At 43.9% G+C, this 12,469-nt stretch overlaps 1 protein-coding gene across 1 annotated transcript in view; it reads right to left on the bottom strand.

Annotated features, from left to right (window-relative positions):
• The window catches only part of slc4a11 (solute carrier family 4 member 11), a 94,375-nt gene that overhangs the window by 63,976 nt on the left and 17,930 nt on the right, over positions 1–12,469 (bottom strand). The window contains exon 3 of the mRNA XM_041870129.2: positions 6,950–7,073. Coding sequence (XP_041726063.2) covers positions 6,950–7,073 — 124 coding nt within the window. The remainder of the gene's footprint in view (positions 1–6,949; positions 7,074–12,469) is intronic.

A 12,469-nucleotide genomic window follows, 5' to 3' on the forward strand; every position in this document is an offset into this window, starting at 1 on the left:
TAATAGAAAACATTAGAATCCTCCCTCATCTTAAACGACACCGACCGCCACTGGTCCACAAGTGAAATTATTTGCTGTATTCCTAAACAAAAGCACCAATGCATGAACAATTGTAAAGGATGAATTGCATGAAGAAATATTTGTGGAAATATATCCATGACCAGATATTAAAATGTAATGTGTTGATTGTATCAGATACTGGGCCCTTATACGCATGCCTTTACACATGAACCAATCTGTCTTCTCTTTACGCTTCGAGTCCACAGTCAGCACACAGCTTCGGGGCTTTGTGTGAGCAAACCCCACAAACAAATCGGTTGCATTGGGCACAGTTTTCATGGGCCTTGTCTCGTGTGCACCTGCCGACTTGACATTATTACTTTTTTTTCCAGAGTAGAAGCTGTGTTACATGGGGACGCACTGCCTCCTTGGCTGCCTCCTCGGCTGCCTCCTTGACGGCCTCCTTGACGGCCTCCTTGACGGCCTGCTTGACGGCCTGCTTGACGGCCTCCTTGCCGGCCTGCTTGATGGCCTGCTTGGCGGCCTGCTTGACGGCCTGCTTGACGGCTTCAGCTGCTTTCTTGGCATTCATGTGGTTCTCACGAAGCTCACATCCAGATCTATGATGAAATCTCTCCAGCTGACTGTCTTGTCGAGGCATTGCTTGTACAACACATGCACGTTGATATCAGCCATGTCGATCACGTTGTAGAACACCTCAACAGGCCAGCGGCGAGAACAGTCTGGACATCTGGTGGAGTGCATCCACACCAACCTACTGCATTAAATACAATAGAAAAGGTTTGAATGATATAGAATAACAATACTAATAGTAATAACAATAAAATGAATGTAATATAATATTTGGTGTTTGGCAGATGAAAGGCTATCTGGACAAGGCAGAGATGTAGTATAGCTTGGTGTCATATCGTCTGTCACCGTCTTCGGTTTCTTCTTCTGGTCGCCGGTGGCAACAGTGGGATGCATGGTGCTGAGGATTAAACACTTTTATTTATTTGACATCTGAGTGTTGCTTTACCACTCTCCATCACACTAGTCTTCTTTGTTTGTTCCCTGTTCCTAGCAGGCTAGTCTTCAGTCTTCTTTGCGATCAACTTGTCTGCAGGGAAATTGATGTGAAGAAGTTGTCCATGGTTATATTTCCAACTAGCTCTCAGTCTCACGTCATCCATGTTTCTCAAACATCAAAATTCGAAATTGTTGCAAACATCAAATGTTGAAAAGTTTAAGGTTAAGTTTAGGCATTAACTTCAAAATCTTAAGGTTAGGCAATAACTCTGAATGGTTAAGGTAAGGGTTAAGGTTTGGGATAGACTTTAACCAAAAATCTCAAAAACAACTTTCCATAGCTGGATTCAAACTTGCAACCTTTGAAATCAGAGGCAGAGTCTTAAACCCATCCACCATCCCCTAGCAAAACCGAAACCTATTGGAAGATAACAGCGCTCACTGTTGCCCCTAGTGGCCGGTTTTCACGTCATCTCCCGACGTCCTCAGACATGGATGGACGTCCAATACTGACCTGTATCACAGGTGAACTGGCTGCTCATTTTTGCCTTTGCCCATGTAAGGCTCAAATCAAATTACATTTTATTGGTCAACAGTGCAGTAGCATCTAACAATTCATAACAATACCCACAAATCTAAAAAGTAAAAGAATGGAATTAAGAAATATATTAATATTAGGACGAGCAATGTCGGAGTGGCATTGACTAAAATACAGTAGAATAGAATACAGTATATACATATGAGATGAGTAAAGCAGTATGTAAACATTATTAAAGTGACTAGTGTTCCATTATTAAAGTGACCAGTGATTCCATGTCTATGTATATAGGGCAGCAGCCTCTAAGGTGCAGGGTTGAGTAACCGGGTGGTAGCCGGCTAGTGATGGCTATTTAACAGTCTGATGGCCTTGAGATAGAAGCTGTTTTTCAGTCTCTCGGTCCCAGCTTTGATGCACCTGTACTGACCTCGGCTTCTGGATGATAACGGGGTGAACAGGCAGTGGCTCGGGTGGTTGATGTCCTTGATAATATTTTTGGCCTTCCTGTGACACCGGGTGCTGTAGGTGTCCTGGAGGGCGGGTAGTTTGCCCCCGGTGATGCGTTGGACTGACCGCACCACCCTCTGGAGAGCCCTGCGCACCACCATCTCAAAGCCACAGTCTCAGACAGTCGCTCACCCGCTGGCCTGGTTTCATTTTTCCCCTGATATGGAAAGCCACTAAGGAAAGTACTTGGTTTCGACATCGGCGGCTAACCAAAACTTAATTCCAAATTTGTCCAGTTTGTTGGCCATGTATTGGGTAAAATGGCACTAAGCCTTGGTTGTGAACAGTTGCTCTCCAACAGTTATGTTCTCTTCTGGCTTGTAACAAGCAATGTCTGAGACGGCGGTGAACTAGTCTGTCTGCACGCGTATTGGTCTTGTCACCTTATCATCAAACGCAGGTGTTGATAGTCTCTCTGAGACAGGTGTTGATAATCTCTCTGTTGCATGGTCTCTCTGACCCCTATCAGACGAAAATGAGTCCACACATCCATGCTCTTTCTGCCATTTGCCCCGAGGACCAGTGGAGGCTGCTGAGGGGAGGATGGCTTATAATAATGGCTGGAACGGAGCAAATGGAACGGCATCAAACATGTTTGATGTACTTGATTCCATTCCACCGATTCCGCTCCAGCTATTACCAAGATCCCGTCCTCCCCAATTAAGGTGCCACCAACCTCCTGTGCCAAGGACATAGAAGAGTGCAATAAATGGTTAGAGTTCATACATAGACATGTCCCACGCACTGTTTCCTTTTCTGTGCTAATGAGCGACAGTACCTCTGATGTGCTGCAACATAACATCTGTCACATAAACAACAACAAAAATGTTGAGTGCGCTGGCAATTTGTCTCTGGAAGAATATTCTGGTAGTGTGAAGTGTAGGGCCTGCTCTCTCTGGGAGAATATTCTGGTTGTGTGAAGTGTAGGGCCTGCTCTCTCTGGGAGAATATTCTGGTAGTGTGAAGTGTAGGGTCTGCTCTCTCTGGGAGAATATTCTGGTAGTGTGAAGTGTAGGGTCTGCTCTCTCTGGGAGAATATTCTGGTAGTGTGAAGTGTAGGGCCTGCTCTCTCTGAGAGAATATTCTGGTAGTGTGAAGTGTAGGGTCTGCTCTCTCTGGGAGAATATTCTGGTAGTGTGAAGTGTAGGGCCTGCTCTCTCTGGGAGAATATTCTGGTAGTGTGAAGTGTAGGGCCTGCTCTCTCTGGGAGAATATTCTGGTAGTGTGAAGTGTAGGGCCTGCTCTCTCTGGGAGAATATTCTGGTAGTGTGAAGTGTAGGGCCTGCTCTCTCTGGGATAATATTCTGGTAGTGTGAAGTGTAGGGCCTGCTCTCTCTGGGAGAATATTCTGGGCCTTTCTGTTGTGCTCTCGTCACTCTTTACTACCCAAACCGTGCCATCCCTGCCAGACTCCTGTCTCACCGTTGCAGTTGGGATCACCGTCTCAGTTGGCCCTGTTATGGTTTTTCTGCGGCGAGGCTCAGGCATCGGAGGCAGAGGCTCGAAGTCAACATCAGAATCAGATGATTTCAAGCTCAATATCTGATCTTCCATCCGACTCCAGCTCATCTAAATTCTGCAGCATTTGCAATGCTGTCAGTGCGTCCATTTGTTTGGGGGCATATTTTTTGGGGCCTGTGGCAGTTCTAGAAATCGGATCATTTTCGATCCTATTTTGACAGGTTGCTAGATGAAACAGCTTACATTCTGAATGCTAGGCTACCATCTCAGTTGTCTCTGGAATACAAATGGTATTGAGCCCTGCTGCTAATGTAAAGTAACTGTCCATAAAAATATTTATACACACTACCAGTCAAAAGTTTGGACACAGCTACTCATTCCAGGGTTTTTCTTTATTTTTTAAACTATTTTCTACATTGTGGAATAACAGTGAAGACATCAAAACTATGAAATAACACATATGGAATCATGTAGTAACTAAAAGAAGTGTTAAAGAAATCAAAATATGTTATATTTTAGATTCTTCAAAGTATCCACCCTTTGCCTTGATGACAGCTTTGCACACTCTTGGCACACTCTTTCCCAAAATAATTTATCATAATTTATCGCAGATTTATCGTTATCGCAAGAAATTAGTCAATTTATGGTGATATGGCTTTATATTGCCCAGCTCTTTCCCCCTTCTGATAACCAGGTGGCGAATCGCATCTCTGCATGTCTGGCAGACATATCAGTATGGATGACGGATCACCACCTCAAGCTGAACCTTGGCAAGACGGAGCTGCTCTTCCTCCCGGGGAAGGACTGCCCGTTCCATGATCTCGCCATCACGGTTGACAACTCCGTTGTGTCCTCCTCCCAGAGTGCGAAGAGCCTTGGCGTGACCCTGGACAACACCCTGTCGTTCTCCGCTAACATCAAGGCGGTGACCCGATCCTGCAGGTTCATGCTCTACAACATTGGGAGAGTACGACCCTGCCTTACACAGGAAGCGGCACAGGTCCTAATCCAGGCACTTGTCATCTCCCGTCTGGATTACTGCAACTCGCTGTTGGCTGGGCTCCCTGCCTGTGCCATTAAACCCCTACAACTCATCCAGAATGCCGCAGCCCGTCTGGTGTTCAACCTTCCCAAGTTCTCTCACGTCACCCCGCTCCTCCGCACACTCCACTGGCTTCCAGTTGAAGCTCGCATCCGTTACAAGACCATGGTGCTTGCCTATGGAGCAGTGAGGGGAACGGCACCTCCGTACCTTCAGGCTCTGATCAGTCCCTACACCCAAACGAGGGCATTGCGTTCATCCACCTCTGGCCTGCTGGCACCCCTACCTCTGCGGAAGCACAGTTCCCGCTCAGCCCAGTCAAAACTGTTCGCTGCTCTGGCACCCCAATGGTGGAACAAGCTCCCTCACAACGCCAGGACAGCGGAGTCACTCACCACCTTCCGGAGACATTTGAAACCCCACCTCTTTAAGGAATACCTGGGATAGGATACAGTAATCCTTCTACCCCCCCCCCCCCCTAAAAAAATAAAAAATATATTAAAAAATTATATATATACAGGTAAAAGTCAGTAAATTAGAATATTTTGAAAAACTTGATTTATTTCAGTAATTGCATTCAAAAGGTGTAACTTGTACATTATATTTATTCATTGCACACAGACTGATGCATTCAAATGTTTATTTCATTTAATTTTGATGATTTGAAGTGGCAACAAATGAAAATCCAAAATTCCGTGTGTCACAAAATTAGAATATTGTGTAAGGGTTACATTTTGAAGACACCTGGTGCCACAAACTAATCAGCTGATTAACTCAAAACACCTGCAAAGGGCTTTAAATGGTCTCTCAGTCCAGTTCTGAAGCCTACACAAACATGGGGAAGACTTCAGATTTGACAGCTGTCCAAAAGGCGACCATCGACACATTGCACAAGGAGGGAAAGACACAAAAGGTTATTGCAGAAGAGGCTGGCTGTTCTCAGAGCTCTGTGTCCAAACACATTAATAGAGAGGCAAAGGGAAGGAAAAACTGTGGTCAGAAAAAAGTGTACAAGCGATAGGGATCACCGCGCCTAGTCAAGATTGTGAAAAAAAACCCATTCAAAAATGTGGGGGAGATTCACAAGGAGTGGACAGCTGCTGGAGTCAGGGCTTCAAGATCCACCACCAAGAGACGCTTGAAAGACATGGGTTTCAACTGCCGCATTACTCGTGTCAAGCCACTGTTGACCAAGAAACAGCGCGAAAAGCGTCTCACCTGGGCTAAGGAAAAAAAGAGCTGGACTGCTGCTGAGTGGTCTAAAGTCATGTTTTCTGACGAAAGCAAATTTTGCATTTCCTTTGGAAATCGAGGTCCCAGAGTCTGGAGGAAGACAGGAGAGGCACAGGATCCACGTTGCCTGAAGTCTAGTGTAAAGTTTCCACCATCAGTGATGGTTTGGGGTGCCATGTCATCTGCTGGTGTCGGTCCACTCTGTTTCCTGAGATCCAGGGTCAACGCAGCCGTCTACCAGCAAGTTTTAGAGCACTTCATGCTTCCTGCTGCTGACCTGCTCTATGGAGATGGAGATTTCAGGTTCCAACAGGACTTGGCGCCTGCACACAGCGCAAAATCTACCCGTGCCTGGTTTACGGACCATGGTATTTCTGTTCTAAATTGGCCAGCCAACTCCCTGACCTTAGCCCCATAGAAAATCTGTGGGGTATTGTGAAAAGGAAGATGCAGAATGCCAGACCCAACAACGCAGAAGAGTTGAAGGCCACTATCAGAGCAACCTGGGCTCTCATAACACCTGAGCAGTGCCAGAAACTCATCGACTCCATGCCACGCCGCATTAATGCAGTAATTGAGGCAAAAGGAGCTCCAACCAAGTATTGAGTATTGTACATGCTCATATTTTTCATTTTCATACTTTTCAGTTGGCCAACATTTCTAAAAATCCCTTTTTGTATTAGCCTTAAGTAATATTCTAATTTTGTGACACACAGAATTTTGGATTTTCATTTGTTGCCACTTCAAATCATCAAAATTAAATGAAATAAACATTTGAATGCATCAGTCTGTGTGCAATGAATAAATATAATGTACAAGTTACACCTTTTGAATGCAATTACTGAAATAAATCAAGTTTTTCAAAATATTCTAATTTACTGACTTTTACCTGTATATATTGTAAAGTGGTTATCCCACTGGCTATAGGGTGAATGCACCAATTTGTAAGTCGCTCTGGATAAGAGCGTCTGCTAAATGACGTAAATGTAAATGTAAATGTAGATAAGGTGATACTGATGAGTTGGGCAAAGAGGAGACACATTTGAGGAGAAAAGGGGGTTGAGGTTAGACCATCAGACTGAAGCATAAAGGAAAGGCTGGATGGAAAGTAAAGGGTTTGTAAAGGATGACATAGTTACCATTCTGAGTGGTGCCAGGATGAGGATGACATAACGGACTTCACAGCAGTTCTGTCCCCAGTTCTGAGGCCGCTCCAGACGAGAGATACAGACATGACGTCTCTGGAGACTTTTCACATTGCAGCTGGAACACAGATAACACATCATACAGAGGTTATAACACATCACACAGGTTATAACACATCATACAGAGGTTCTAACATATCATACAGAGGTTCTAACACATCATACCGAGGTTATAACACATCACACAGATTATAACGCATCATACCGAGGTTATAACACATCATGCAAAGGTTATAACATATCATGCAGAGGTTATAACACATCACACAGGTTATAACACATAATACAGGTTATAACACATAATCTTCAAAAGCAGGCTATTTGGGTGGTCCCCGTCTCAGAAGTGCAGAGTGTTTGGTGCAGCCGGTACCTCTTAGTTCCCAAGAGCGATGGAATGTTGCGCCCCATCCCGAACTTGCATGTTTTAAACAAGCACCTCAAGGTTTGCAAGTTCAAAATGCTCACACTACACTGGCTATTGCAGTCGGTAGGCCCCAGCGATTGGTACGCGTCCATGGATCTGAACGATGTGTATTTTCATGTGGCTATACATCCTCCCCACAGAAAGTTTCGGAGGTTTCATTTCGAGGGTGTGGCCTACGAGTTTCTGGTCCTGCCTTTCAGGCTCTCCCCATCGCACCTTTTCTATGGAGGTGGAGGCGGCTTTGGTACTGGTGCGGTGCCAGTGGATAAGAGTATTGGCCTATCTGGATGATTGGCTGGTCATAGCAGGTGGAGCTCCACACTGTCACGCTGGTTTCCATATTCAGTCTCTAGGGTTCATAGTGAATAAAAAAAAAATTGTTTGACTCCGGCTCAGCACATTTAGTTTCTGGGTCTCGTTCTGGACTCGGTTCTGAATCATGCATTTTTGTCCCAACAGAGGAGGGTCGCATTCTAGGTCTGTCTGGTACGGTTCCTCTATGATAGCTGTGGTGCCACTGGGACTTCTGTTGATGTGTCTGCTTCAGCGCTGGCTGATTGCTACACGTCTAGACGCATCTCGCCACTGCCATCGGTTGCTCAAGGTATCCCTGCCGTGCCGAAGGGCGTTGACTCCTTGGAGAGACCCCGTCACTGCTGTTGCATACCTCGAACATGATTACGACTATACAGAAGAAGGTTGTATACATATAAGTAGAGAGTTGGTGTCAGGTTAAATGACTTTTCTTACAAGAGCTTTTTGAGCAGGGCCTTTGTTTTTCCACAGTGAAAGTACATATGGCAGCCATGCTCTGTGTGAGCCTCCGTTTGAACCAATGGAGTCCATGGACCTTAAGGTCCTTTCCTACAATACTGCCCTGCTCATGGCCTTGGCATCGGCAAAGCACGTTGGTACCTCTAAGCTCATCACTAAGCTAAGGATCCTGGGACTAAACACATCCCTCTGCAACTGGATCCTGGACTTCCTGACGGGCCGCCCCCAGGTGGTAAGGGTAGGTAACAACACATCTGCCACACTGATCCTCAACACGGGGGCCCCTCAGGGGTGCGTGCTCAGTCCCCTCCTGTACTCTCTGTTCACCCATGACTGCATGGCCAGGCACGACTCCAACACCATCATTAAGTTTGCCGACGACACAACAGTGGTAGGCCTGATCACCGACAACGATGAGACAGCCTATAGGGAGGAGGTCAGAGATCTGGCCGTGTGGTGCCAGGACAACAACCTCTCCCTCAACATGACCAAGACAAAGGAGATGATTGTGGACTACAGGAAAAAAAAGAGGACTGAGCACGCCCCCATTCTCATCGACGGGGCTGTAGTGGAACAGGTTGAGAGCTTCAAGTTCCTTGGTGTCCACATCACCAATGAACTATCATGGTCCAAACACACCAAGACAGTCGTGTAGAGGGCACGACAAAGCCTATTCCCCCTCAGGAGACTGAAAAGATTTGGCATGGGTCCTCAGATCCTAAAAAAATTATACAGCTGCACCATCGAGAGCATCCTGACTGGTTGCATCACCGCCTGCTTGGCCTCCGACCGCAAGGCACTACAGAGGGTAGTGTGTACGGCCCAGTACATCACTGGGGCAAAGCTTCCTGCCATCCAGGACCTCTATACCAGGCGGTGTCAGAGGAAGGCCCTCAAAATTGTCAAAGACTCCAGCCACCCTAGTCATAGACTGTTCTCTCTGCTACCGCACGGCAAGCGGTACCGGAGTGCCAAGTCTAGGTCCAAAAGACTTCTCAACAGCTTCTACCCCCAAGCCATAAGACTCCTGAACAGCTAATCATGGCTACCCGGACTATTTGCACTGCCCCCCACCCCATCCTTTTACGCTGCTGCTACTCTGTTAATTATTTATGCATAGTCACTTTAACTCTACCCACATGTACATATTACCTCAACTACCTCAACTAGCCGGTGCCCCGCACATTGACTCTGCAACGGTACCCCCCTGTATATATAGCCTCCCTACTGTCACTTTATTTTACTTCTGCTCTTTTTTTTCTCAACACTTTTTTTTGTTGTTGTTTTATTTTTACTTTTTTTTGTTTAAAATAAATGCACTGTTGGTTAAGGGCTGTAAGTAAGCATTTCACTGTAATGTCTGCACCTGTTGTATTCGGCGCATGTGACCAATACAATTTGATTTGATTTGATTTGATCTCCACGCGCTTTCAGTCACTTCCTGTTTGGAGTTCGCGCCTGGCGACTCCAAGGTGGTGTTACGTTTTTGCTCCCAAGGTTACGCCTATATATTACAGGTCCCTATATATTACAGGTCCCTATATCTAACAGGTCCCTATATATTACAGGTCCCTATATATTACAGGTCCCTATATCTAACAGGTCCCTATATATTACAGGTCCCTATATATTACAGGTCCCTATATATTACAGGTCCCTATGTCTTACAGGTCCCTATGTCTAACAGGTCCCTATATATTACAGGTCCCTATATATTACAGGTCCCTATATATTACAGGTCCCTATATATTACAGGTCCCTATATATTACAGGTCCCTATATATTACAGGTCCCTATAAATTACATCCCTATATATTACAGGTCCCTATATATTACAGGTCCCTATATATTACAGGTCCCTATATATTACAGGTCCCTATATCTAACAGGTCCCTATATATTACAGGTCCCTATATATTACAGGTCCCTATATCTAACAGGTCCCTATATATTACAGGTCCCTATATATTACAGGTCCCTATATCTAACAGGTCCCTATATATTACAGGTCCCTATATATTACAGGTCCCTATATATTACAGGTCCCTATATCTAACAGGTCCCTATATATTACAGGTCCCTATATATTACAGGTCCCTATATATTACAGGTCCCTATATATTACAGGTCCCTATATATTACAGGTCCCTGTGTCTTACAGGTCCCTATATATTACAGGTCCCTATATATTACAGGTCCCTATATATTACAGGTCCCTATATATTACAGGTCCCTATATATTACAGGTCCCTATATATTACAGGTCCCTATATATTACAGGTCCCTATATATTACAGGTCCCTATATATTACAGGTCCCTATATATTACAGGTCCCTATATATTACAGGTCCCTATATATTACAGGTCCCTATATCTAACAGGTCCCTATATATTACAGGTCCCTATATATTACAGGTCCCTATATATTACAGGTCCCTATATATTACAGGTCCCTATATCTAACAGGTCCCTATATATTACAGGTCCCTATATATTACAGGTCCCTATATATTACAGGTCCCTGTGTCTTACAGGTCCCTATATATTACAGGTCCCTATATATTACAGGTCCCTATATATTACAGGTCCCTATATATTACAGGTCCCTATATATTACAGGTCCCTATATATTACAGGTCCCTATATATTACAGGTCCCTATATATTACAGGTCCCTATATATTACAGGTCCCTATATATTACAGGTCCCTATATATTACAGGTCCCTATATATTACAGGTCCCTATATATTACAGGTCCCTGTGTCTAACAGGTCCCAATATATTACAGGTCCCTATACATTACAGGTCCCTATATATTACAGGTCCCTATATATTACAGGTCCCTGTGTCTAACAGGTCCCTATATATTACAGGTCCCTATATATTACAGGTCCCTATATATTACAGGTCCCTATATCTAACAGGTCCCTATATATTACAGGTCCCTATATATTACAGGTCCCTATATATTACAGGTCCCTATATATTACAGGTCCCTATATATTACAGGTCCCTATATATTACAGGTCCCTATATATTACAGGTCCCTATATATTACAGGTCCCTATATATTACAGGTCCCTGTGTCTTACAGGTCCCTATATATTACAGGTCCCTATATATTACAGGTCCCTATATATTACAGGTCCCTATATATTACAGGTCCCTGTGTCTAACAGGTTCCTATATATTAAAGGTCCCTATATATTACAGGTCCCTATATATTACAGGTCCCTATATATTACAGGTCCCTATATATTACAGGTCCCTGTGTCTAACAGGTTCCTATATATTACAGGTCCCTATATATTACAGGTCTCTATATATTACAGGTCCCTATATATTACAGGTCCCTATATATTACAGGTCCCTATATATTACAGGTCCCTATTTATTACAGGTCCCTATATCTAACAGGTCCCTATATATTACAGGTCCCTATATATTACAGGTCCCTATATCTAACAGGTCCCTATATATTACAGGTCCCTATATATTACAGGTCCCTATATATTACAGGTCCCTATATCTAACAGGTCCCTATATATTACAGGTCCCTATATCTAACAGGTCCCTATATATTACAGGTCCCTATATATTACAGGTCCCTATATATTACAGGTCCCTATATATTACAGGTCCCTATATATTACAGGTCCCTATATATTACAGGTCCCTATATATTACAGGTCCCTATATATTACAGGTCCCTATATATTACAGGTCCCTATATATTACAGGTCCCTGTGTCTAACAGGTTCCTATATATTACAGGTCCCTATATATTACAGGTCTCTATATATTACAGGTCCCTATATATTACAGGTCCCTATATATTACAGGTCCCTATATATTACAGGTCCCTATTTATTACAGGTCCCTATATCTAACAGGTCCCTATATATTACAGGTCCCTATATATTACAGGTCCCTATATCTAACAGGTCCCTATATATTACAGGTCCCTATATATTACAGGTCCCTATATATTACAGGTCCCTATATATTACAGGTCCCTATATCTAACAGGTCCCTATATATTACAGGTCCCTATATATTACAGGTCCCTATATATTACAGGTCCCTATATATTACAGGTCCCTATATCTAACAGGTCCCTATATATTACAGGTCCCTGTGTCTTACAGGTCCCTATATATTACAGGTCCCTATATATTACAGGTCCCTATATATTACAGGTCCCTATATATTACAGGTCCCTATATATTACAGGTCCCTATGTCTTACAGGTCC

Source organism: Coregonus clupeaformis, chromosome 25, assembly GCF_020615455.1.
Source record: "Coregonus clupeaformis isolate EN_2021a chromosome 25, ASM2061545v1, whole genome shotgun sequence".
Lineage (NCBI taxonomy): Eukaryota > Metazoa > Chordata > Actinopteri > Salmoniformes > Salmonidae > Coregonus > Coregonus clupeaformis.